A 25,748-nucleotide genomic window follows, 5' to 3' on the forward strand; every position below is an offset into this window, starting at 1 on the left:
TCATAGAATTGTGGGATTACCTTTTATTCTAAATGGAAGGGTAAGGGACTAATCAACAGGCTCAATATAAATACTGAAGAATTAATGGAACCTCTCCCCTTGGAACCAGTTAAATTTCTACTTGGAGGTGATGGATGAGTGTCCAATCACATTTCAAATCTTTTCCTGTATCAGTGGAATTCTTTCCCATATTATATTCACTTGTTTTTTTTTTCACCTCTTGAGGGAAAAAAAATGAGCCAAGAGTCACAGAATCTTAAAGATCTAGATTTCAATTTGAATGACTGACATTACTAGATTTTTCTCTGGCACAGAATAGATAAGAAAAACAGTCACCACTTTACTATACCCATTCAGAAGTACTGACAGGACTCACCATTTCATCAGGAACATCAATTCCCCACTGGAATCTGTAGCACCAATAATCCTTTCTGGCTCCAAACCTCGGGCAAAGCCTCGGGGCTTTTCTGACTGAAAAGTACAGAAAAATACGTGGACTTCAGTGTCCAGAAGTTTGCTTTGGTTCTAAATTCTAACATGTTCTGAATCACTTATGCCTTCCCAATTCTACAAGTGGTCACTTTCCTGCAGGACAAAGTGAATTTCTTACCAGCTTGTGCACAATATAAATCTGTATTATTTCTCATTTGAAAATATCCTTAGAAGTAGCTACTCTGGAGTATTTGAACAGGAAAAGTCTTTTAAAAATAGCTTTTAACCTAAAAAAAAGGGGGGGCTCTGCACCCTAGGATATAAAACAACTAGAAATTACACCTAGGTGAGAGTAGTAGAACCTTGCTTCTTCTATCTTTCTCACATAAAGTTTAGGGGTATAAATAGGATTTTTCTTAGCAGAGGGTGCCAAAATAGTTCTAAAATTCAGAAGATTTTGCTAGATAAGTGGGGAAAAAAGGAGGATGAAGAGACTGGTTTACTTAGGGCTACACTTATAAGAACTTATTGAGTTAAGCTAACTTAAGTCCCAGCCCCAATTAATTTTATGTCATTCTGAAAGAAGTATGAATCTGGGCTAAGGAAGAATTCTTTTTTTCCAGTCTTACCTCCTCTTTCTTCTTTTTTGGTTTGCTCTCCTCTCCCCTATCTTCATTATCTGAATCAGCTTTGCGTTTGCCTCCCTCTGTTTTGTCTGTCTCATGGGCTGTTTTCTGTGATTGTAAAAACTCAGCAATGAGGTCAGGACAATCCAGGTTCTCCTCTGGTTCCCAAGTGTTGTCCTCACTGAAACCAGAGCATCAAAAGTCAATTTTTCCAGCTAATCTTACTGTAATCCAACTAACAGGGTTGCTGTAATGTTAGCTGTTGAGCCATTAACTGACCAATACCTTATCACACCATCAAACCAACAAACTAGACCAAGAAAATTAGTTCATAGGGACAAAACAAAAACTTATTCTCTCAAAAATGAAACTAATCTCTCACTTAATAAAAATTCTGCCTCTGATTTTGGAGTTATATGGAAATATTCTCTACTACAAGTTCACAAACTCTTCCCTAAAGAGCATACTCTACCATTATAATTATTTAGATACCTCTTATCTCCTCTAATAGACCATAAGTTCCTTGAAGGCAAGATGAACTCAATTTTATCCCCGAAGCTTCCAGTACAAAGCCCTGAACACAGTAAGTAGTCAATTGCCAACTTACTCAGAGAAGCCTTTCCACTTCAGGAGATACTCCACTTTGCCCTTCACCACTCGGCGGTCAAGGACTTTCTCCACCACATATTCTTCTTCCTCTTCTTCTAGGACTTCCTCCACTTTCTTCTTGTTTTGCTTTTTTCCCATTGTACCCGCCAGCTTTCTGGTATAAAGGCTGACGCTGCTGAAGAAATAAGGGAGGGGGAGAGAAAAAAGCTATCAGGGCCAGGGAAGGGGATCTTTAGAATGATTTCCCAAATGAGAAGAAAACCAGAAACAGTAGCACTGTCTGCTTACTTTTTGGACTATTTGTCCAGTCATCTCTATACTTCTGTGAATCAAAACTAACAAAACTCATCAATTCTTCAGTAGTCTCAAACTCAAGTCTAAGATTGCAAAAGGCACACTTAAATTGTTTTTTAGTCACATCCAACTTTTGTGACCTCATTTTCAATTTTCTTGGCAAAGTCATTGCAGTGATTTGCTATTTCCTCCCCTAAACACCTAGCTATCCCCAAGTCATAAAGGCAAAATAAGCTCAGCTTTTAGAAAAAAAAGGACATCTTTTCTCTGATATTTTTCCTTCATTCTTGAAGAAGATCATGACATCAGGGGACGTGTTATCACGATAAGAACATGAATTAGATTTGAGCGAGGGGGGCTGTGCCAGCCTTTCTCCTCCAGAGTGGAAAGGGTCCAGGGACCAGACATGAATCCGGACAACTGGAGATTCGAATTCCTGTTCTCCTGACTCCAAAGTCAGTGCTCCATCCACTGTGCCTCCTAGCTACCTCTCTTCCCACACAGGGTATGTCAGACTGTATTAACAACACACTCTCCTCCAAACCCCCACCTCTCCTCAGGTTCCTTAGAAATACTATTAGAGTTAAGAAATCTTACCTATCACTATGCTTTAAACTTTTCAGTTTAAGTCATCCCTTGAGTTTTATATTCTTTAACTTCTTATACTTTCTAAAGGTCATTCATATAGATTGTCATACTGCTCCCTTTGTTTCTTTAAAGACTATCATTCCTTCCATAGAATTCAACACAATAGAATTTTCTGGGTCCCTTGGCTAGATAAATATTTGAGGTTTATTATTTTAGAAAGGATTATAGATTTTTGTTATTCTGCTTGCCACTAGATGGTGCTCCTGTACCTTTAAGGCAAACTATTGACAAGTTTTCTGTACTCCTAGATATTATTTTTTTTTAGATTTTTGCAAGGCAATGGAGTTAAGTGGCTTGCCCAAGGCTACACAGTTAGGTAATTATTAAGTGTCTGAGGCTGGATTTGAACTCAGGTACTCCTGACTCCAGGGCCGGTGCTCTATCCACTGAGCCACCTAGTCACCCTGTATTCCTAGATATTAAGACCATCTGAAGCTTAAAATTGAGAAGCAAAATAATTGGGAGGCAGGAAGGAACAAAAAAAAAAGATTGCTGGATTTGCTGTCTGATGATTTAGATGCAAATCTCAGCCTCTGCTTATTACCAACATGACTATCCTAAATTCAGGTAGCAAAACCTACAATTGGCACAAGGAATTAGAAGCATCTAGAATGGCAGAACATCTGCTTTATTAAAAGAACTGATTTTTGAAAGTTTAATAGAAACACCTTTTTATTTGAGGTAAATTAGATTTTCTAGATGAGAAATCCATTGAACCCTTCTAGAACATGAGTTTAAGTGTGATCCACAAACAGCTCTACATCCTTGTGGGAATGTTTAAAATTCATTTTATCTTGAGTATATAGAACATTATTTTAAAGATTGAAGATACAGAGGAGAATATGAACATGAATTATAATTTACTATGCAACAGGTGCTCAAATGAACAATACTATACAGGTTATACAATACTCTGTTGAATTATGATTTGGTTTATCACGACTCTATATATAAATGACTCATCTTCAAAACTGCTGAACTGGTTGTTCCTTTAGCATAGTATCCCCCTGAATAAAATGTTTCTGCCCCACCCCATTAGTTGGGATCTTTTAGAAAGCACTGCTGTCAGTGTTCCCATCTCTTCTAGGCTGCTCTTTCATCCATTTCTGTCTCCCATGCCTTTCACTCCTCAACTCTTGTAAATTTGGTTTATAACCCTGAAATGATTCTCTTCAAAATTACCAGTGATCTCTTTTGTCAAATCTAATAGGTTTGTCTCAAATCTTATTCTTCTCAGAAGAGAATAGTCTAAAGTTTGACCTTTTCTAGGATTTCCTGGTTCTCTCCTTGCTTCTTCTCAGTCTCCTTTGTTGTATCCATTCCTAGGCCCTTTTCTTTCAACTCAATGACCCTTTCAGCTCCTATGAGCTTAATGCTATCTTTATGCAGATTACTCCTAGATCTTTAATATCCTGCTCAAGTCTTGTTCTGTACCATCAATTGCCTAGTGAACATTTCATAGTGAATATCCAGGAGGCATCTCGAATGCAACATATCCAAAACCTATTATTGGCAGAGGAACTACTATCCTTCTGCCCAACCAAGTTCTCAACCTCATTGAGATCTTTGACACTTCTCTCCTCTTCAGTCAGTTGCAAATCTTTTTATACCTTTCCAACACCCATCTAATTCTGACCTCCAACACAGTCACCCCTCCTATATTCAGGCCCTTAATCCATTCTTAACTGGACTATTTCAATGCCCTTCTCATTAATTTCCCTGCCACTAATCTCTCCCCACTCCAAGTCATCCCTCATACAGCATGTTGTTCTTTTTCCTAAACACAAGTCTGACCATGTCATCACCCCAAATTTTTAATAAATCCCAGTGACTCCTTATTGCCTATAGGATAGACAATCAACTAATCAATCACTAAGAATTTATTTAAGTTCTACTATGGTCGACACTGAGCTAGCCGAGACGCAGAGTCAATCTCTAATCTCAAGGAGTTTACATTTTAATGAGGGAGACAATAGATACATATATAAGCATATAAAGAATAATTACATGATAGGGAGAATATTTGAAATTAGGGAAAAATCAAGAAATGCTGTATACTGTGGAGTATACAAGGGAGTGCATGAGCTGCATTTGAAGGAAGAGATTTTCTGAAGCAGAAGAAGAGTTCATCAAAGTCAGGGAAGTAAGAAAGAGAGTGGCAAGTATAAAGACATAAAAAAGACAAACTTGGTTGAACCACAGAATAAGACATAGGGAATAATGCAATGGAAAGATAGGTTATGAAGGGTTTTAAAAAGCCAAATATGGGGGCGGCTAGGTGGCATAGTAGATTAAGTACCAGCCCTGGAGTCAGGAGTACCTGGGTTCAAATCTGGTCTCAGACACTTAATAATTTACCTAGCTGTGTGGCCTTGGGCAAGCCACTTAACCCCGTTTGCCTTACAAAAAAAACTAAAAAAAAAAAAAAAATTAAAAAAAATTAAAAAGCCAAATACTTAAAATCTAGCCTGAGACAGAAACACTTATTAGCTGTGTGACCCTGGCCAAGTTACTTCACTTATTTCACCCTAGTGCCTAACAAAAAACAAATACAGAAACCAAACACAATAATTTATACAAGGCATGGAGTTTAAAGTTGCACTAAGTCTTTTGGGACACCCTAATACTTTCTTAAGAGGGCAACAAGGAGCCACGGGAGGTTAATAACTAATTGAGTGACATGAGACCTGTTATTAAGGTAAGTAACTGGTAGTTGTCTGGAGGATAGCTGAGTAGGGAAGAGACTAATTAGGAGGCCACTGCAGTAGTTTTAAATTAGAGGTGATAAGGGTCTTTAATAAGTTGGGAGTTTCGTATAAGAGTTAAGATGGGATTTGTGGGGTGTGAAAACCAAATTTAATTCATTATGATTATAAGATTGATTACTAGAGGGGTGACTAGGTGGTGCAGAGTTCAAATCCAGCCACACAGATGCTAATAATTACCTAGCTTTGTGACCTTGGGCAAGTCACTTAATCCCATTTCCCTTGCAAAAAAAAAAGATTGATCACAAGACTCTTGTCAATGTTTCCTATTTTATTAGATGTATTTTTGTCAACACCTTGTTCATATCATTATGAGAATGGGGTAACTACCAAATGTTTCAGGAAAACAAGGGTGCAAACCTCAAATGACCTTATCCCCAAGCATTCCAAACTTCTCTGTTTAACTTTTCTAGCCATAAGAATTGTATCAATCATTGGTTAATCAATAAGAATGAAATACCTACATTACTCAAGATTATGAAATGTGAATTCTTTATTGATAAGAATGTTGTGTTAACTACCAAACGGGGTAGTCTTGGACCCAATTTATTGGCAATTGCTAGAATTTCTAATAAACTGATGTACTTGAAAGCCTTAATCTTTGTCATATTAATAATTTTCTAGAATACTCCAGTTTAATTCTTCACTGAGGAGTCTTCCCTTTCATGGAAGACTTGTCCCTTGACCTCAAATCTCAAATTTCCCAAAGTAAATTAAGTCCCTGAGCCCTTGAAGACAGTTGACACTATCCTTGTTATAGGCAGGAAGAAATAATCTATTCCTATGAAGAGTTAAGAAAGGGAATCGATCTCTTCTAAATAGGGCATCTATGGAATCCCCATAAGCCATAAATTATATGAAATTATATGAAAACTGCTAAAGATATAGTTGACAAATTATTTGGGACCCAATTTAGCACTTTTTGATTATTTCTTATTAAAAAAGCTAAAAATTGGCTATTGAACTTTACCCAAATCAAATGAACTATTTGAACCATTAACTAGATTTGTGACTAAAATGTTTATATATAAAACTTTACCAATTTTATAAATGCTGAAGTTCTTCATTTTTCACTTCCTTCCCCATGGCAGCAAACAATCTGATAATAGGTTGTACATATACAATTGAGTTTAACATAATCTGATAATAGGTTGTACATATACAATTGAGTTTAACATAATCTGATAATAGGTTGTACATATACAATTGAGTTTAACATATTTCTACATCACTCAAGCTGTGAAAAGAACTAGAACTAAAACCATGAGAAAGAAAGAAAAAACATTAAAAGAAGTTTTTAAACGGGAACATAGTGTGGCCTTGGGCAAGCCACTTAACCCCATTTGGCTTGCAAAAACCTAAAGAAAAAAAAAGTGAACATAGTATGCTTTGCTCTGCATTCAGAATCCATAGTTTTTTCCTCTGGATGTGGATGGCATTTTTCGTAACAGGTCTCCTGGGATTGTCTTTGATCACTGAACTGTTGAGAGGAGATATGTCTGGGCAAGCCACTTAACCCCATTGCCCTGCAAAAACCTTAAAAAAAAAAGAGAGAGAGAGGAGGTATGTCAATCATAGTTGATCATCTCACAATTTTGTTGTTAGTGTTATATAATGTTCTCCTGCTTCTGCTCACTTCACTCAGCATCGGTTCATGTAAGTCTTTTCCATTCATGATTGAAAAATGTAAAAAAAAAAAAAACTGTAAAGAAGTACAAAGGAGCAAGGTGATTTCACAGATAAAAAACTGATGGTCCCAAATGAGTACAGTTTTATTTTAGAAGAAATCAAAAAGAACTGAAAGCAGTTATCAGTGTAAGTTCTAAAGTGAAGAAAACAAGAAAACTTGTTCAAATTAGAGAGCAATGTAAAAGTTAAGTAAAATTTAATTTAGAATGTTTATATCTGCCTAAGCAAGTAAATGCTATAAGATATATATAAATTTATTGTAAACTAGAAAAATCACCTAAAGACTATCAAATAAACTATACATTTATAAGCATTTATAATCTCCCAAAAACAAATATTGCAATGAACTGGTTTAATGTAGTAATAAAATAATAATAATAATAATAATAATAATAATAATAATAATAGCTTGTGTTAAATTGTAAAGAAATTCAGGAAAGGGGCGGCTAGATGGCGCAGTGGATAAAGCATGAGCCCTGGAGTCAGGAGTACCTGAGTTCAAATTTGACCTCAGACACTTAATAATTACCTAGCTGTGTGGCATTGGGCAAGCTATTTAAACCCATTTGCCTTTCAAAAAAAAAACAAAGCTAAAAAAAAAGAAATTCAGGAAAAATCAGTTCTATAAGTAATCTTGTATGCAAAGAAATTAAGGAAAATTTTTCAGAAAGACAGCAATCTGCTTCATTTTAAAACTAATTTCGTAAAATTAAAAGATGTCTTCCACTAGGTTTTATTTTTCAGTAGCCCAATACCTTTCCAAATCCAAACTGTATGCCGACCCAGTTCTTTTTGACCTCTCCAGAGTTACAAACTGAAATGACTTTCAAAAAGCTATGTTGGGATGGCTAGGTAGCGTAGTGGATAAAGCACTGGCCCTGGAGTACCTGGGTTCAAATGTGGTCTCAGATACTTAATAATTACCTAGCTGTGTGGCCTTGGGCAAGCCACTTAACCCATTTGCCTTGCAAAAAAAAAAAGTTATGTTAATTGATGCAAGTAGTAGATCCTCTAGGTAAACTGGGATTTAAATATTGTCACCAGATCTAGATTTAATTTAATCAGAATTTTATTCTGAAATTAATTATAATGGTGACAAATCAAAAAAAATTTTTTGAATCAGTAATAGTGGGAAGTGCACGAATCATGTAAATCTGGGTCAAATCCAGCCTTAGAAATTTATTAGTTGCCTGACTATAAGACAAATTATTTCACCTCAAGTTCTGCTAACATGTGAAGGTGATATTAAATAATATCATCCACCTCCCAAGTCTGCAAAGTGTTTAGCACAGAGCCTGGCATGTTAAATGCTTTACATGCAAGTATTCTATTTTGGTCTTGAAAAGATTGAGATTCATATTACCTCTAATTTCTACTGTATTGACTTTACAATGTTGATTTTATGCTGTATTGAATGTTATAATTATTATAAAGGCTTTTAATATAATACATATTGGGTAAATTTAATTTTTAAAATATTTAGTATCATATTTATAATTGGTTTACAATTCAGTTAATTTTGATCTAAGATCACCTTGTTATATCTTTGAGTTGAGTCAGGAATTTGGTTTTCCTTCAGTGTTAATTTAAAGGTATAATTAAAGGAAAAATTGTTCTCTCTCACCATTAGCCCCTGGGCTATCTGCTTGATTGTCCTTAAACCCCAAGAAGTTAACTTGGTGCTAATTCCCCCCCAAAATGTGTCATGTTTGCAAACAATTTTAGAGGAAACCTAGTTTTGATCCAACCCTAACAAAGATTACAAGAGACAGGTAGGTCCCTATAAACAATCAACATTCCTTAATTGAATTGTTCAAAAATTGTGATAATTATGTTTGAAAATGGTTAAATATTTAAAGTGGTATGCTTTGTGCTGAGATGTTTAATATAACAGCTTACTGAGAGAAGAAAAAGTAGTAAAGTCCTCTTTAAACTGGGAAAATGTATAGAGTTTTCTACCTGGACAAGATTGTAAGATCTTGTCAGCTCTGCTTAAAAGCATGTTAATCTTAAAAGTATTCAAGTTTGAGTAACCAGTAAAGATAAGTTTGCATCTAAAAATTATTTTGTTACTTATGCAAATTATGAAATTGTACATGCCATAAAGTGACATATATTATTAGACTTTAAATTAAAGGATTTTAATCTTGTCCTAGCAGTGAATAGGCAATTATAAACTGTAGGATAATTAAAGGCACAAATTGGAGGGGGGGGGGGTCGGGATTGACCCAACAATTCACTGTATGTGTAAAGTAGTATTCACTGAGTGAAAATCCAAAATAAATGAAGGAAAAATGCTTATTGCTATTTAATGCCTATCGTTAACCATATATTTTGAAACACGACAAAAGAAAGTACAGCTCTCAGGATGGCTAGGTGGTGCAGTAGATAGAGCACTGGCCCTGGAGTCAGGAGGACCTGAGTTCAAATCTGCTCTCAGACACAATAATTACTTAGCAGTGTGGCCTTGGGCAAGCCACTTAACCCCATTTGCCTTGCAAAAACCTAAAAAAAAAAAAAGAAGGCAGAATAAAACAATAATTTTAAAAAATCTGGTTATGAATAGAACATGATTAAGTAATTCATTAATTTTATTCATGAAGTCTTATAATGTATATAAATTAGCAAATATTTTAAGATTAGGAACTTGTATTATCTCATTCTTTTTTTTTTTAAGGCAAATGGGGTTAGTAGCTTGCCCAAGGCCACACAGCTAGGTTATTATTATTAAGTATCTGAGGTCGGATTTGAACCCAGGTACTCCTGACTCCAAGGCTGGTGCTCTATCCACTGTGCCACAATAAACTTGATCAAATCAAAGTTAAAATCAAATTTAAATAAGATTTTAGAATTACCTAGGATCTGATGGGTTCTTCAGAACTTGCCCTGTGAATGAAACCTATTCCAGATATAATAGGAATAGGTCTCATTCTCATGTCTATGGAGAAGTAGCCTCCATGAACTTTTCTCCAAGGTGAATCCCCAAACCTGGTATAATCAGGGAATCAAGATAAACAAACCAACTGAAAGGACATTGGGAGTGTTTAATATTGATGACTGTTATTGTATTACTTCAGCTTTTGTTTGTTTCTTGATGTTTATTATTTTCTGAGTTTAATGACAATCAATCAAATGGGCTACTATCTTATATTGACAGATTTGTGATATCCCTATTAATGAATTAAATGGATATAGGATGAATACATTGATTCAGGTTTTTTTAAATTAAACTACCTTTGATACCCTATCTACAGTTTTTCTGTTTCTTTAATTATGAATGTTGGGCTTGAGAAAACTCCAAAAGAAAAAAATTGTGGGAAAAGTGATTATCATTTTGTTCTGTATTAATTTGTCTCTTTTAATTTGATTCCATAGAAATTTATGATAGTAAAAGATACTAATCAGGAATATTCCAATTCTAACTGCATTAATTTAGCTCATGGATAAGTTATCTCTGAAGAACAGGTTCCTCAAGGATCCAATATGTACTTTAGTAAAAGCTTTTGTCCATATAATTCTCAAAATATATTAACCACAGAATGTTCCAGGAAACAAGGGTAAAAACCTCAAGTTCTCTATCCTAAAATGTTCCTTCCAACTCTTGTAAAACCACAAGAATTGTATCAATCACTAACCAATTAAAAAGAATGAACATCTATGTTACTTAACATCTGATTTATTCTTCATTTATTGATAATCGCTAGGTCTTGCTAAAAAGAAATTATATGCTTAGCAACTTTAACCTTTATCTTTCAGATTTCTATTGGGACAGGAGTGAGGAGGAAGAAGGAAAAGTCAAGGATAATGCCAAGTTTATAAGTTGGAAGAATGGTTTTCCCTTTGATAGAAACAGATGTTCAATCTCAGTTTTGGATATGTTAAGTTGAAGGTGTTCCTGGGAAACCCAGGCTGAAATGTAAAATAGGCAATTGGTAAATGACTACCAATAAAAATTCAAGGGAGAGAAGAGGGCTAAAGAGGTTTATGAGTCATCTGTAAATGTACTTTTCATAATATATATATATATATATATATATATATGTATATATGAATGAGACAATCAACTCATGGAAGTCAAGGAGTTACCAAAAGTGTATATGGAGAAGAAAAGGGAGCAAAGGAGTTTGAGAAGTAGTTAGATAAGCAGAAAAAGAATAAGGAAAACCCAGAGGAAAAAGTAGCATCAGTGATGAGGTCAAGGATGAAAACAGAAAATATCAGATTGTCTAATTAAGAGATTTTAAATAGGGCAGGTAGGTGGTGCAGTCCTAAAGTCAGGACGGTCTGAGTTCACATTTGACTGTGGTGACTATGGGCATGTCATTTAAACGCTCTGCCTCAACAACAACAAAAAAAACCCCCACCCCAAACTACTTTAGAAATAGCAATGAAGTCAGAAGCCAGAAGAAAAAGGAGAGAGGAAATGGAGGCAAGGAGTGAAGACTGCCTTTTCTAGGTGTTGTAGCTGAAAAATAATAAGAATTAGAGCTCCATGGTATGGTATGGTGGGATCCTAGGGAAGGTTTTCAAGGATAGGGAAAATGAGTATGTTTGAAGATAGCAGTGAAGAAATCAAGGATAGGAGACAAGTTAAGAAAGAAATGATGAAATATTAGCTTTTAAAACTCTTCATAATCATATATTCCTCTACATACTGTGTATGACCTGGCTATCCTGGACTTCTTGCTGTTGCTCATACAGGACACTCCATGTCCAGTTTCTGGACCTGGAATACTTTCACTCATCATTTTAACCTCATGAGAACCTCCAAGCCCTCCTTCAAAATTCAACTTCAAGTGTGACCAAATGAAACCTTTCCTGATTTTCAAAATCTTTAGGAAGCTGGACCCTTTCTCTCTCCAAACTGCTCAGTGCCAATTTTGAAATATCTATATTTATGTAGTATTTTTCTATATAAGATTTAGAATAAGCTCCTTGAGGGCCAGTGGTCTTGTGTCTTCTGCAACTCCAACGTCTTTTGGGTGCACCTACTGGTGCTTCAATACCTGCTTTTGGAAGTGTACTGATCAAATTAGCAGATTAAATGAAATGAAATTGACTTCCTTTGGTAGAAAAGGATACCTCACATGTACCAAGTTCTGGTCCCTGCTACTTTGTTTTCACTAGCAGCTAAATGAGGCCCTAAGTCTCATAGGAGGTTTTTATTATAGAGAAGATAAAAGGAAATTACCCAAAATCACCACTTGCAAAGACATAAAAGTGATTACTATTATTATCAGATTGGTATTCTAGAAAAGTAAATCAGTCCTGTGAGCCCTGACATAATTCAAAGTACACTTATCTGGGACTCAGGAAATCTGAATTTCCTGTTCTGTTACTGTGTAGTCATGGAGAAGTCAGAAATTCTCTTTGGCCCTCCAGCTCTATGATACTGCATCTGTATCCAATCAGGTTTTTAAATTGTAAGAAGCAACTGGGACTTAGACTAAGCAGAACCTTGGTCATATGTCTTTAAGTGCCCGGGAAGTTTTGATCTTGCAAAAAACAAACAGAAGCAAAGAATGTATCTCTCCTTGCTCTAATCCTGTCACAAAAAGTTCTTTCTTCCAATATGCTCAAGTAGTAAAACACAAAGCAATTTAAGTTATGTGATACACGATGAAATTATATTTTCTTGAAGTTTAAAATCACTTCACATTTTACCCATTATTACCCAGATAAACATTATAAACACCTATAAAATAGTTTCTTTTCTTCCTTGGCTCCTAAAATAATCAGAATTTTAAAAATTGTGCTATAATATAATTATACAATATCTTTATCTGCCCAAGATCATAAAGGGAGTTCTTGCAGCAACTTCCTAAACATTTTGGAAGTAACAGACCCCTCTACTTCATTAAGAGTAGGCCACTGAGATGTGCTGAAACATGTATTTGAAAACTGGGAGTCATAATACACCTCTGAAAATCAGAACCTAGTTTCATTGACAATCTGTTCTAATCTCTTTTCCTTTTGATTTCCCATTGTGTATTTAGTGACATTGCCTGCTGAATATTTTGAATTGACAAAGTCAATTTTTTGATAACTGAGTAACAGAGCCTACAGGGAAAATAACAGCTTCTGAGTATAGTATAGTTATCAACTCCTCTACTACCTGGCCTTGGGAATCAGAAGTTTATCTACTTCATCTGATATGGAGGTAGAGAGGGTAAGTTAACAGTAATTCAAAAATAGTGAAAACTCTCCTACAACTACTTATCCTAGTCATTCATCTAATTTTAGGCCAAAGATAAAAAAAGCAGTTTAGAATCATTCCATTTTGGTCTCCTAGCTTCAAAGTACAAGAATACCTAAGCTAGCTGCCTCCATATAAAAGGCAGAATATCTCTTACACAGTAAGAAACAAAATTCAATGTTGACTGCCTGACCCTTCCTCCTGTAGAAAAAGCCAGGACAACTGCTTATTTATCTCTAGGAATCGAAGTCTTATTTCTACATCATTAATATCATGTCTTTATGCGGTGATTTTTAGGAGCAGACAACTCTGAAAATGAGAAAACTTCAAACATGGGTTTCTCTTAATTGTTCTCACTATCCACTGAACTAATCCTCATGAGTATTAGCTTAAAAAAAAGAGTAAAGAAAATTTAGAAAATAAACTATCTTATCTAAGATCTCTTCAATTAATTAATGAACTGCCCTCTTCAATCCTTCTATGATGGATCCAAATAGCTTTAGCATAACTTACAGTTCATTTACCTTCAACCAAGGACATCTCTTCCTGAGGTCCTGGGAAAACCAGGATTAAGGTCAATCCAACCTCAGATTCCCAAAATCTGGACTCAGCATCCTTCACATGATAACCTAAAAAGATATTCCTTTTATGCACATCTGACCATGCCATAAGAATCTTTATCGACTCCCAATGATCTTTTCAAATAAAATGCAATCGCCTCCATTAGGTATTTATCCTTTGCTGCTCTTATGTTCCAGCCAGAATGGTCTACTTGCTTTTGTGTTTCACACATAGCAGTCCATCCCTAACCTCCATAATTTTGCAATCGCTTATGCCAGAATGCAGACATTTTTCAGACCTCCCATTGAACTTTCTTGTACCATCTTTTTTAAGAGCCCTTTCTTGATTTTCTCAGTAATTACTCCTGCTTGGCCTCTCTCCCACCCTAAAAATCATTCCACATTTATTTTGTATAACTCCTGTATTCATTTATAAATGATCTAGTTTTATCTTACATCTATTCCCCTAGTAGAATGTAAGCTTTCTGAAGACTGGGGCTCTCTAATTCCTTTTCCTTTTAAAGATTTTATTTATTTTGAGTTTTACAATTTTCCCCCTAATCTTGTTTCTCCCCACCCCCCACAGAATGCAGTCTGTTAAGTCTTTACAATTGTTTCCACAGTATACACTGATCCAAGTTGAATGTGATGAGAGAGAAATCATATCCTTAAGAAAAACAAAGTATAAGAGACAGCAAAATTACATAATGAGATAACAGTTTTTTTTTTTCTAAGTTAAAGGTAATAATCCTTGTGCTTTGTTTAAACTCCACAATTCTTTCTCTGGAAACAGATGATATTCTCCATCACAGATAGTCCCAAATTGTCCCTGATTGTTGCACTGATGGAATGAGCAAGTCCATCAAGGTTGATCATCACCCCCATGATGATGCTGTTAGGGTGTACAATGTTTTTCTGGTTCTGCTCATCTCACTCAGTATCAGTTCATGCAAATCCTTCCAGGCTTCCCTGAATTCCCATCCTTCCTGGTTTAGTGTTCCATGACATACATATACCACAGTTTATTAAGCCATTCCCCAATTGAAGGACATTTACTTAATTTCCAATTCTTTGTCACCACAAACAGGGCTGCTATGAGTATTTTTGTACAAGTTATGTTTTTACCCTTTTTCATCATCTCTTCAGGGTATAGACCTAGTAGTGGTATTGCTGGATCATTTTTGTAGCCCTTTGGACACAATTCCAAACTGCTCTCCAGAAAGGTTGGATGAGTTCATAGCTCCACCAACAATGTATTAGTGTCCCAGATTTCCCACAACCTTTCCAACAATGATCATTATCCTTTCTGGTCATATTGGCCAGCCTGAGAGGTGTGTAGATGCTTTAATTTGCATTTCTCTAATAAGGAATGATTTAGAGCAATTTTTCATGACTATGGAAAGCTTTGATTTCCTCATTTGTAAATTGCCTTTGCATATCCTTTGACCATTTGTCAACTGGGGAATGGCCTGTTTTTCTAGGATAATTCTTAAATCTCTTTATCCCTAGTATCAAGCATTATATCTGGCCTGTAAACCAACTACATAGCTACAACTCACATTTATTTATATACACTACTTTAAAGTTTACAAAATACTTTCTTCAATGGGCAGCTAGGTGGCGCAGTGGATAGAGCACTGACCCTGGAGTCAGGAGTACCTGAGTTCAAATAGGGCCTCAGACACTTAATAATTACACAAGTTGTGTGGCCTTGAGCAGGCCATTTAACCCCACAGCCTTGCAAAACAACAACAACAACAACAAACCAAACCTAAAAATAAAATACTTTCTTAAAAACAATCCTATGGGGGTATTAAATGTTGTGATTTTTCTCATTTTACAAATGGCAAAACTGTAGTTCTGAGAAGTTAAGTGACTTCTCCATGGACACACAGTTATCAAGCAAACTAAGACTCCCAATCCAGATTAGGCTGTTTGGTCTGAGGCACTTTTGTCAGCTCATTAATGTGGCATTTTTCTTTCTTATACACTTAGTTAATTGGGACAAGAAAGCAGGTTGTCAGAAACCATTATAAACTGATAAACTTCTCCTTTCCATATTAAATCAAACACACCTTTATAGTATGACCCTCACACCAAGATCAGAAGTTGAACCGTTCTTAACAGTGACCCAAATTAGCTCTCTTTCAAGAAACAGTCCTCCAGAAACAAATTACCTACTAAGATACAGTTGTTACATTTATGCCTATTTGAATGTGGAGAAGGATGTGTGTTACATAGGGAAATACTTCTGACATTGCTCCACCAAGCAATTACACCCTGTAAACAAGGAACAAGTCAGACAATTATAATGGAATATTTGGAGATATTCATTTAACCAATGTTTTACTTATTTCCTGTAGCATAAAGATGCCTCCTTTACCCAACCTAGTATTGAAACCAAAGGTCCAAGTTCTAAAGAAAGATGAAGTTTGAATGAGAGAAGTACTTATATGTTTTGAAGTAAATTCATTATAGATTAATATAGAAACAAGTTTACTCAAACTACATCATCCTTCTTAGGTGCTGGCAATTTTATAAGGAAAAAACAACCTCCACCTTAAAAATCATTAGATACATTATACATTATGTACACCAACTGAGTAAACATTTTTACAACCATATAGCCAAAGAAAATCAAGGAAACGCCAACTTTTTACTAAATATTTACCAACTTAGCTATATTTCGAGACACCCAGGAGACACGTATCTACTTATTAATAAGACAAGGTTCTTGTATCTCAAGAGGAAAATATCCCTGAATAGGAAAATTAGAAGTCTCTTGAGCAAAGTTCCCACTAATCTGTTGTCAGTATTCTTTTCTTACGAATGCATAATGAATGGAAAAAAAAAATCCCTGAGCTTAATTAAGTATTCCAATATATCAAACACGATTTGTGATGATCTTAAAATAGGCACCAAATCTCACCCTTCCCTCCCTTCCCAACACCAATACACACAAAATTGTAATGGTGCAGTATTTTCTAAGCAAAATACTTAGGCAAGTGAGTTAACCAGGAACTCAACAACTGCCAGGAAAATGTCAATTTAAAAAAGTATAGAGTGACAAAAGGGGCCTGAATTCATATTACATTTTATAAAAAGAATAACTTATTGAGTCTCTCCCTTGACCCTAGAAGAATGAAGCAACAACTGTTCTCAAGGGAGACAGTAAACTATCACAATATGTGGGTGCTAAAGAGAAAAATACTTTATGGATTCATGATGGTATCTGTGCCCCCCCAAAAAATTAAAGTATATGATGGCTGAAGTTCTGGTAATGAATCTTTTAAAATGCTAGGGTCCTAAGTCCATTACGGAAATCTTCACAACTGGCAAAAATTCTGAGAATCTAGGATTACATACTAATGTAACACCCCACACACCCTCCCCCTATGATTTTATCCTACAGATTTGTTCTTTCTGGAATTTAGCAAGTAAAAACTAAACAATCATTATATCATATTCTGATAAATTCAGAAATGATGCATCATAAAGATGATTTATCTTGGCTACTAAGGGCTCCAATAAGATATTGGGAAGTATGTGGGAGGCCATCTGTAGAGGAAATTCCACCTAGGTAGGGTCTCCCTGAAAAACTCAGCCCTCTAAGAAATGCATACTGGAACTGTAAACAGCTGTTCCAGTATGTCACCATGATCCCAGTGACTTGTTAGACTGGAAAATCAGATGCTATCAATGAGTACATAGAGCAGCTATAAGCAATCTGACATCTAAGGAAATCAGTATTAAAATCCCTTAGGCAGTACTGTATGTACTATAGCAAATAATTAAATGGATCTGTGATATCATAGATTTAAGTTGCTCCACTCAAAGATTTAATGAAAATTCTTTTGTGTCACTCAATAGAGTAAAGAAATCTATCTTATCCTAAAGGAAAAGAAGGAGAGGAAAGAATTAGGAGAAAGGAAACAGGGGAGGGGAGGAGGGGATGTAGATGATCAAAGAGAGGTGTTGGGAAGGGAGGGAAGGGTGAGATGGTGGGAGAGGGTAGTCAGATACAACACACTTTTGAGGAGGGACAGGGTAAAAGAAGGAATAGGAAGGAGATTACAGCTAGCAATAGTAACTGTGGGGAAAAAATATTGAAGCAACTTCTCTGAAGGACTTATAAAGAATGCAATTCATTCCAGATACAAAGCTGATGAATACAGACTAAAGTATACTTTTTTCCCCTCACTTTATTTTTTGTGTGGTTCCTCTGTCTTTGCAGGGGAGGGCAGATGTTTACTTTTGCAATAAGACTATTGCAGTAATATGAAAATAAAATAAAATTTTAAAAAAGCCTTTTGTGTCCACTTAACCTATTAAACTACTGTCTATATCTTCATGTAAAGAAGAAAATTAATCTCTTATTCCCTGTAAGAATTTAATAGTCATATCCATTTGACTCAAATTCTCCCTGCAAAAATCTAGGGAAATAGATTGTTCAAGTATTATCACCCCATTTTAGAGACAAGGAAACTAAGGCTCAGAGAGGTTATCTGCCCACCCTTACACAGCTAACTCCAAATCCAGTACTTTTTTTCACTCTCATGCTTACTCCCATGAAAGTAGGAAAGAATTTAAGAACCAGATTTCTAAGACAGTAACCTATGCAAGGCATTAATTAGGTGCTGAGGGAAAAAGCAGCACAGATTAAAGCCTTAAGGAACAAAGGACCATATACTAGACCTGATAAATCAAAAATAAAGGGAAGAAAATAAGTGCCTAAGAAGAAAGATCATCTACAGCATGATGAGGAGGAAGAGGAGAGGTACAGGTAATGTTTCATGGAATATATGGCTTCTGACTGTGGCCTTTAAGGATGAGTAGGATTTCAATAAGCAGATCCTGGGAATGGAATAGCTGGCATTGTAGGCATAAAAAATGGACAAGAACAAAGGAATAGAAACACAGGATGTGCTAGAAGACTGAGAGCAATCTGGTTTGGCAGAGGTGTAGAGTTTAATGGGTTATGATAGGGAGAAAGTAGTGTGAGATCAGAATCATAGGATTAGAGGTGGAAGGAACCTAAAGCAATTTTTATCTGACACAAGGGCAAAAGCTAAGGATCAGGAATAATAAGTGAAGAAAAAGAAGAGAAATGAGGATTTCTATAGAATCTATTGCACTAAGTACTTTACAAGTATTATCTCATCTAATTAATATAAATAATTCAATGACTTGCCCAAGATTACATAAGTAGTACTATAAGTACCAAAGTAAGGATTTGAACCCAGGTGTTCCTCTTTTATTCTACTGGAAAAGGCCTTTTAGAAAGGCAAGTTGAGGCAGGCTAGAGGGACCTTGAATTCTGTAGACAAGGAGAAGCCATTGGAAATTTTGGAATAGTGGAATGATTGAAGCTGGCTATTTTGAAAGATTAATCAATAGTACATAGTTGTGTCAGTTCTGAAGCCCCAGGAGGATGTGGAGGATATACAGGATCAGAAACTAAAGAGCAATTGCTTGTAAATGTTCTTCCAAGTAGTAATCAGAGTACTTACTAACCAATAATCATATGGGCATGTGGGCTCCATGGTTTATGGTTATGTGATTAGATATAGCCCCCTGCAAAGCCCTTTAACTTCTGTATCACACAAATGGCAGTTAGGTGCACTGATGGAATGAGTGAGTCTGTCAAGGTTGAGCATCGCCTCCATGTTGCTGTTAGGATGTATAGTGTTTTTCTGCTTCTGTTCATCTCACTCAGCATCAGTTCATGCAAATCCCTCCAGGCTTCCCTGAATTCCCATCCTTCCTGGTTTAGTGTTCCATGACATACACATACCAGTTTGTTAAGCCATTCCCCAATTGAAGGACATCTACTTAAATTTCCAATTCTTTTTCACCACAAACAGGGCTGCTATGAATATTTTTATACAAGTGATGTTTTTACCCTTTTTCATCATCTCTTCAAGGTATAGACCCAGTAGTGGTATTGCTGGATCAAAGGGTATGCACATTTTTGTTGCCCTTTAGACACAATTCCAAACTGCTCTCCAGAAAGGTTGGATGAGTTCACACGAGTTCACACCAACAATGTATTAAGTGTCCCAGATTTCCCACAACCCTTCCAACAATGATCATTGTCCTTTCTGGTCATATTGGCCAGTCTGAGAGATATGAAGTGGTACCTCAGAGATGCTTTAATTTGCCTTTCTTTAATAAAGAATGATTTAGACCCATTTTTCATTTGACTATGGAAAGCTTTGATTTCCTCATTTGCAAATTGCCTTTGCATATCCTTTGACCATTTGTCAATTGGGGGAATGGCTTTTTTTTTTGAAAATTTGACTCAGTTCTCTGTGTACTTTAGAAATGAGTCCTTTGTCAGAAATACTACTTGTAAAAATTGTTTCCACAGATGACCTTTTCAGAGAGTTCTGCCACAAAGAGTAAATCAATAAAAAAGACAACAATTAAGTGAAGATAGAAGGATCAAATAAGGTTTTTTGGTGCCCCTGTGAGATCTGGATATGTTTGTAGATAGTAGAGGAGGAATCAAAAGTCAGAGATTGGAGATTAATGACAGAATGTGGATGACAGAGAGGGGCAATCTCTTCAAGAAGTCAGTATGGGGGCAGCTAGAGCACTGGCCCTGGAGTCAGGAGTATCCGAGTTCATATCCAGCCTCAGATGCTTAATAATTACCTAGCTGTGTGGCCTTGGGCAAGCCACTTAACCCCATTGCCTTGCAAAAAACCTAAAAAAGAAAAAAGAAGATAGTATGAAATAAGATCATCTGTACAAACAGAGTTTGCTTAGGAAGGAATAGGGCCACCTCTTCATATGAAACAGGTGAAGAAGGAGACAGGACAGAAGACATCTGAATGATATGAGATGGTACTTGGAGAATAATCATCATATCAAAATTTTATTTTTATGCTTTTGGAAAGGGTATTTAATGAATACAAAAAAGCCCAAGACTGCACCTTTTGTGTAAAGACGACAAACTAACATATTTATAGAGCTATTGAAGAGCTGTTGTTCCACTCACTATCTCTTTGACTTCCCAGGTCACCACTACCCTATATTTTTGTTTCTACATTAGAATATGAGCTTCTTGTTTTCAGGGACTATCTGAGTTCTGTATTTGTGTTCTTGCTGCTTGGCATCATTTAAAAGCTATTTCTAGGTTACTTTAAGCTACAACTAGAGATGAAAGAATCAGTAACCTAGTAACTCCACCTTTCATTTCAGAGGTAGATAAAATGGAAAAAATAGACACTGATTTTAAGTAGTTAATTTTTCAGGCAAGTATAGCCTTGAGATAATACAACCAATCATTTATTATGGCCAGCACATTATTAATATAAGGATGGTCATTTGGTCATCTTTCTAACACCAAAGATCTTAATATTTATCAAGCTACTGACTTGAACATTATGCTATGTCTTAAGAGTATACAAACAAAGCTTAGAAAAGATAGGGTTCACTATTTTTAGGATTTCTAGGAAGAGAATCTGCATTTGTCACTGTTGACCATCCTCCCCTAAATATTCTCTCCTGAGTTTTCATAATATTACTCTCTCCCCTTGCTTGGTGATAGCCAGCTCCTAAGGGTTTAACATCTCTATGTTCACGCACTAACTTAGAAATCTATAAATTAATTCTCTCCTTTAATCCGCACATCACCAACTGTCTTCAAAAATCCTGTATATTTCATTATGTCCAAAACAAAATTCATTAGCTATTCCCCAACTCATGTATCTGCTAAATTTCTTTTCCTGTCAAAAACATGCCCATTCTCCCAGCATCCTTACTCTAGAGCACATACTTCTCTCCCCCAGAATATCCAAATAATTGCATATCCAAATAACTGCCTTACCATTTCCACCTGCACATTATCTCTTGCATCCATTTTGTTCCCCAGATTCACACAGCCACCACCTTTTTCCAGACCATCACTTTCTTTTCCCCAGACTATACTAATGGTCAACTAATTGGGACTTCACTGCTTTTAAGTTTTACTCCACTCCAAATGATTCTCCACAGTTTCAATACAATTTTACTAAAAGCAGACATCACTCTTCTAAACTCCAGTGATTCCTGTTCTCTAGAATAAAATGTAAAAACTCTCTTTTAAAGGCCTTTAAAAATGGTCTCATCCTGTCTTTCCAATCTTATTTTATACTGCCTACCTTCCCTGCATTATAGAGTTCAGTCAAATCCACCTTTTCTCAGTTCCTCTTACAAACCACTCCATCTCTATAGGATCTGTCTCTTTATGACACAGCTTAAATACCACTTTCTATACTAAACTCTTCCTGATATCCAAATGCCCTCCCCATTATGCCTACTTACATCATAGTTTCCTCAGAGACTGTGAGCTTCTTAAGAACTTCATCTTTGTATATGTTGCTCCAGGTTAGCTTAACAAAGGCTCAGTAAATGCTTGCTGATTTCAGAATGCATTAAGTTTGCAAGAAAAGTACAAAGTGCTATGTGAATTGCAAGGAGATTCATTGCAATACAGGGAAAGCTTTCTACCAAAGGAGACATCCAAGTTGGGCTTTAAAGATTAAAGAATAATTCAAAATATGTCTGTGTAAAAGTAGAGGGGGTACGGGCAACTAGGTGGCGCAGTGGATAGAGCACCGGCCCTGGAGTCAGGAGTACCTGAGTTCAAATCCAACCTCAGACAATAATTACCTAGCTGTGTGACCTTGGGCAAGCCACTTAACCCCATTTGCCTTGCAAAAAGAAAAAAAAAACCTAAAAAAAAGTGGAGGGGATAGTGTCAGGGAATGGAATTTGAAGAAAAGGGATGGTGCAGCAGAGGTAGTAAAAGCTGGATATAGTATAGCTATCCCAATTTAGCTGAGTCTAGAGAGTAAAGCAACATGGAGGTATGCCTCAAAGCTGCAAAAAACAAGTGCCACATTGTGGAAGACCTTTACTCCAATGGCAATAAGAAATTCCTAAAGGATTTTGAGCAGAGGACAGAAATTAAAAAATGGCAGCCATATGGCTCCTATGAAATAATGAAAAAGCAAGACAACCTATCAGTCTACTGCAAAGAAATGTTGAAAGATGGATAGAGGGCAAAGACAGAAAGAAGTGTAAGTGATACAATAAACTTAGTGCGCAAACAGATTTAATTTGCTGTCATCCATATCAAGATTTTCTTCAGGTAGTCAAGAGAAACCACTTCCTATCATGTGCATTATTTCTCCTTGAACCTTTCCAACCTTTTATTTTATAATCCCATGATCCTGACCTTGCACTTCCTAACACAAGATATTTCACCCCCTGATGAGCTTCTTTTCACTTGAGTCCCTATGTTTTCCTTCCTCATCTCCTTTCCTCCTGACCTTCTTCTAAGACTGCTCAAATCCAACCCCATTCCCCCACTAGGAGTAGCAGTAGCAAGTGTGTCAGGCCTGAAGTTAGGAAGACCTGAGCAAGTCACTTAAGTTTCCTCATCTGAGTGGGGATAATAGCAGCACCTACCTCAGAGTTGATAGGAGGATCAAATGACATGATATTTATAGTGTTTAGCATAGCATGGCACATAGTAGGAGCTTGAAGGGTGAAAGACTGAAGTGAAATCTTCCCTATTAACTGTCATGGTAAGGAGAAGGAAATTCCTGAGCACACTGAACTGAAACATGTTGATCAAAAAGCATGTTCTGGTGAATATTCCTCGTGAATATGTTGGGGTCCACACCTGGGGATTTGGTCCATCCTTGGGTGTTTATCTAAAGACATTTGGGGAATGCAAGGATTGCACTCAAGATCTGAAGGTATTCTGGCTGAAACTCATGGATCACTGAGTTCAGTCATGAGAGCCCCTTGATCACCGAGTTCAGTCTAGTAAACTCTTGTACCTGTGCCACTTTTGTTTAAGCATTATAAAAGTCTTACTTGGGAAGGGGGCTTTTGGAAGTCTTCCCCTTCAAGAGGACTCTCTGCTGAAGGGACTTTCCTAACTGAGACACTGAAGGCTATGACTTAATGGATTTCCCCAGTCCAATATTCAGGAGTGGAGCCTGCTCGGACTGATGTATTCTTTCCTTTTCTCATCTATTTTGGTGCTTTCTTCCCCCTCATGGATTAAAGGCTTATAGGTCTCCACCCCATACCACTTTTAGTCATTGCTCTTCAATAGCTCTATATACGTGTTAGTTTGTTGTCTTTCCACAAAAGATACAGTCTTGGGCTTTTTTGTCTTCATCAAAGCTATTTTATTTATTTATTTATTATTTATTTATTTATATATTTACTTATACATATATAAAATTGTGTTTCTTGGATTATAAATATATTTCTTTTTTTGGTTAGTTTTTGCAAGACAATGGGGGGTAAAGTGACTTGCCCAAAGTCACACAGCTAGGTAATTATTAAATGTCCTTTTAAGTATTTCTTAGGTTATAAGTATATTAGCATTAAAATCTCATTTAAAAATTTAAGAGTGAGGGGTGGCTAGGTGGCACAGTGGATAAAGCACCGGAACTGGAGTCAGGAGTACCTGGGTTCAAGTCTAGTCTCAGACACTTAATAATTACCTAGCTGTGTGGCCTTGGGCAAGCCACTTAACCCCATTTGTCTTGCAAAAACCTAAAAAAAAAAAAAATTTAAGAGAATGTATGGGGACACAACCCAAACTGACCAAACACAAAATCTGCACATTCTGTAACCTTTCTGCTATAGTGCTTAATAAAATATTGTTCCGGGAGCAACTAGGTGGTGCAGTGGATAGAGTACTGGCCTTGGAGTCAGGAGGACCCGAGTTAAAATAAAATATTGTTCCCTTCCCTTCCTATTCTCATTCTCTATAACATGTATCTACATAGTTGTTTCCATACTGTCTCCCTTATTAGGAGTGCTCTTTGCATGGGAGTTCTTAGCCCAAGGATTAGCCAGTGCCTAGGCACATAGTAGTAAATCAATAATAATTTATTCATTCTACTATGAGCCAAGCACTGTGCTGGGGACCCAAAATAGGAAACTGCTTTCAAGGAGCTTACCATCTACTGTGGGAAGACAGCACATAAAAGAAAGCTGAAGGGGACAGAGGGGTTATGAGGAGAAACCTGTTAGAGAAAGATGGAGGAGAAACCAAAGAAGTCATCTAAAATGAGTGAAACCAGGTGGGAAATGTCCTGTTTCCCCCCCCCCATTCCCAACCCCCTCAAATTCAGGAGTCTGTGACTCTGGCAGAGCTATACTATAAATGCCTTCTATGTGCTAAGCACCCTGCCAAGAGCTATACATACAAATAAGGGAAAAGACAATCTGTCCTGAAGGAGCTCACAATCTAATGGGCAGAGATGAAGAAATTTGAATAACGTCTGACTAAATCTTGCAAAATTATCTAAAGATGAGTACACTGAGGACATGGTGAAGAAGTCAAGGAAGTTCAAAATGAGAGCAGTCAGGTAGAAAATGAGATGTCCAAATGTTTTTAGAGTGCATGACCCCAAAGAAGAGACATGAGAAGACTCTAATGGGGTCAAAGAAAACATTCCAGAAGTTGGAGGTTGGTCCTCAGAAATGGAATACAGCATACATTTTCAGACTTACTGATCAGTTTTCCCCGATTTATTTGTTTGGTCTTTTCCTCTTTCTTTTACTTTTAAAATATTGTGATATAGAATATTCTGTGGGAGGGGGTAATGAGAGAAATTTAGGTGATATAAAAACTTATTTTAAAAACAAGAGCTTGTTTATGATGGTGATCCCTTTTTCACCATCAACATGAGGTTAGGAGTCTAATGGTGGCAAAAAGCACAAGACTATACATTTTGCAGAAGACTACATTTTTAGAGCTATTGAAGGGCAATGACTAAAAGTGGTGTGGGGAATGGGTGAGGGGCGGAGTCAAAATGGTGGCAGGAGAATAGCCTCTCAGGGTGCTCTCTCCAAAATATTTCAAAAACCTTAAAATTATGACTCTAAATTTTCTAGAAGCAGAACTTAT

General features: G+C 36.4%; 1 protein-coding gene across 8 annotated transcripts in view; it reads right to left on the reverse strand.

Annotated features, from left to right (window-relative positions):
• The window catches only part of CBX1 (chromobox 1), a 40,199-nt gene that overhangs the window by 2,864 nt on the left and 11,587 nt on the right, over nt 1-25,748 (reverse strand). For 2 of the 8 annotated variants that reach the window (XM_074224176.1, XM_074224168.1), the window contains 3 exons: nt 1,666-1,842; nt 1,062-1,239; nt 377-471 (listed from right to left, as the gene is read on the reverse strand). In XM_074224176.1, the coding sequence (XP_074080277.1) occupies nt 377-471; nt 1,062-1,239; nt 1,666-1,805 (413 nt within the window). In that variant the 5' untranslated portion in view covers nt 1,806-1,842. Of the gene's footprint in view, nt 1-376; nt 472-1,061; nt 1,240-1,665; nt 6,371-6,413; nt 6,911-13,772; nt 13,889-25,748 lie in introns of those variants that run through there. The other 6 variants (XM_074224170.1, XM_074224171.1, XM_074224172.1 and 3 more) reach the window with 6 other exon arrangements.

The sequence above is a fragment of the Macrotis lagotis genome, chromosome 2 (assembly GCF_037893015.1).
Source record: "Macrotis lagotis isolate mMagLag1 chromosome 2, bilby.v1.9.chrom.fasta, whole genome shotgun sequence".
In the NCBI taxonomy this organism is placed as follows: Eukaryota; Metazoa; Chordata; class Mammalia; order Peramelemorphia; family Peramelidae; genus Macrotis; species Macrotis lagotis.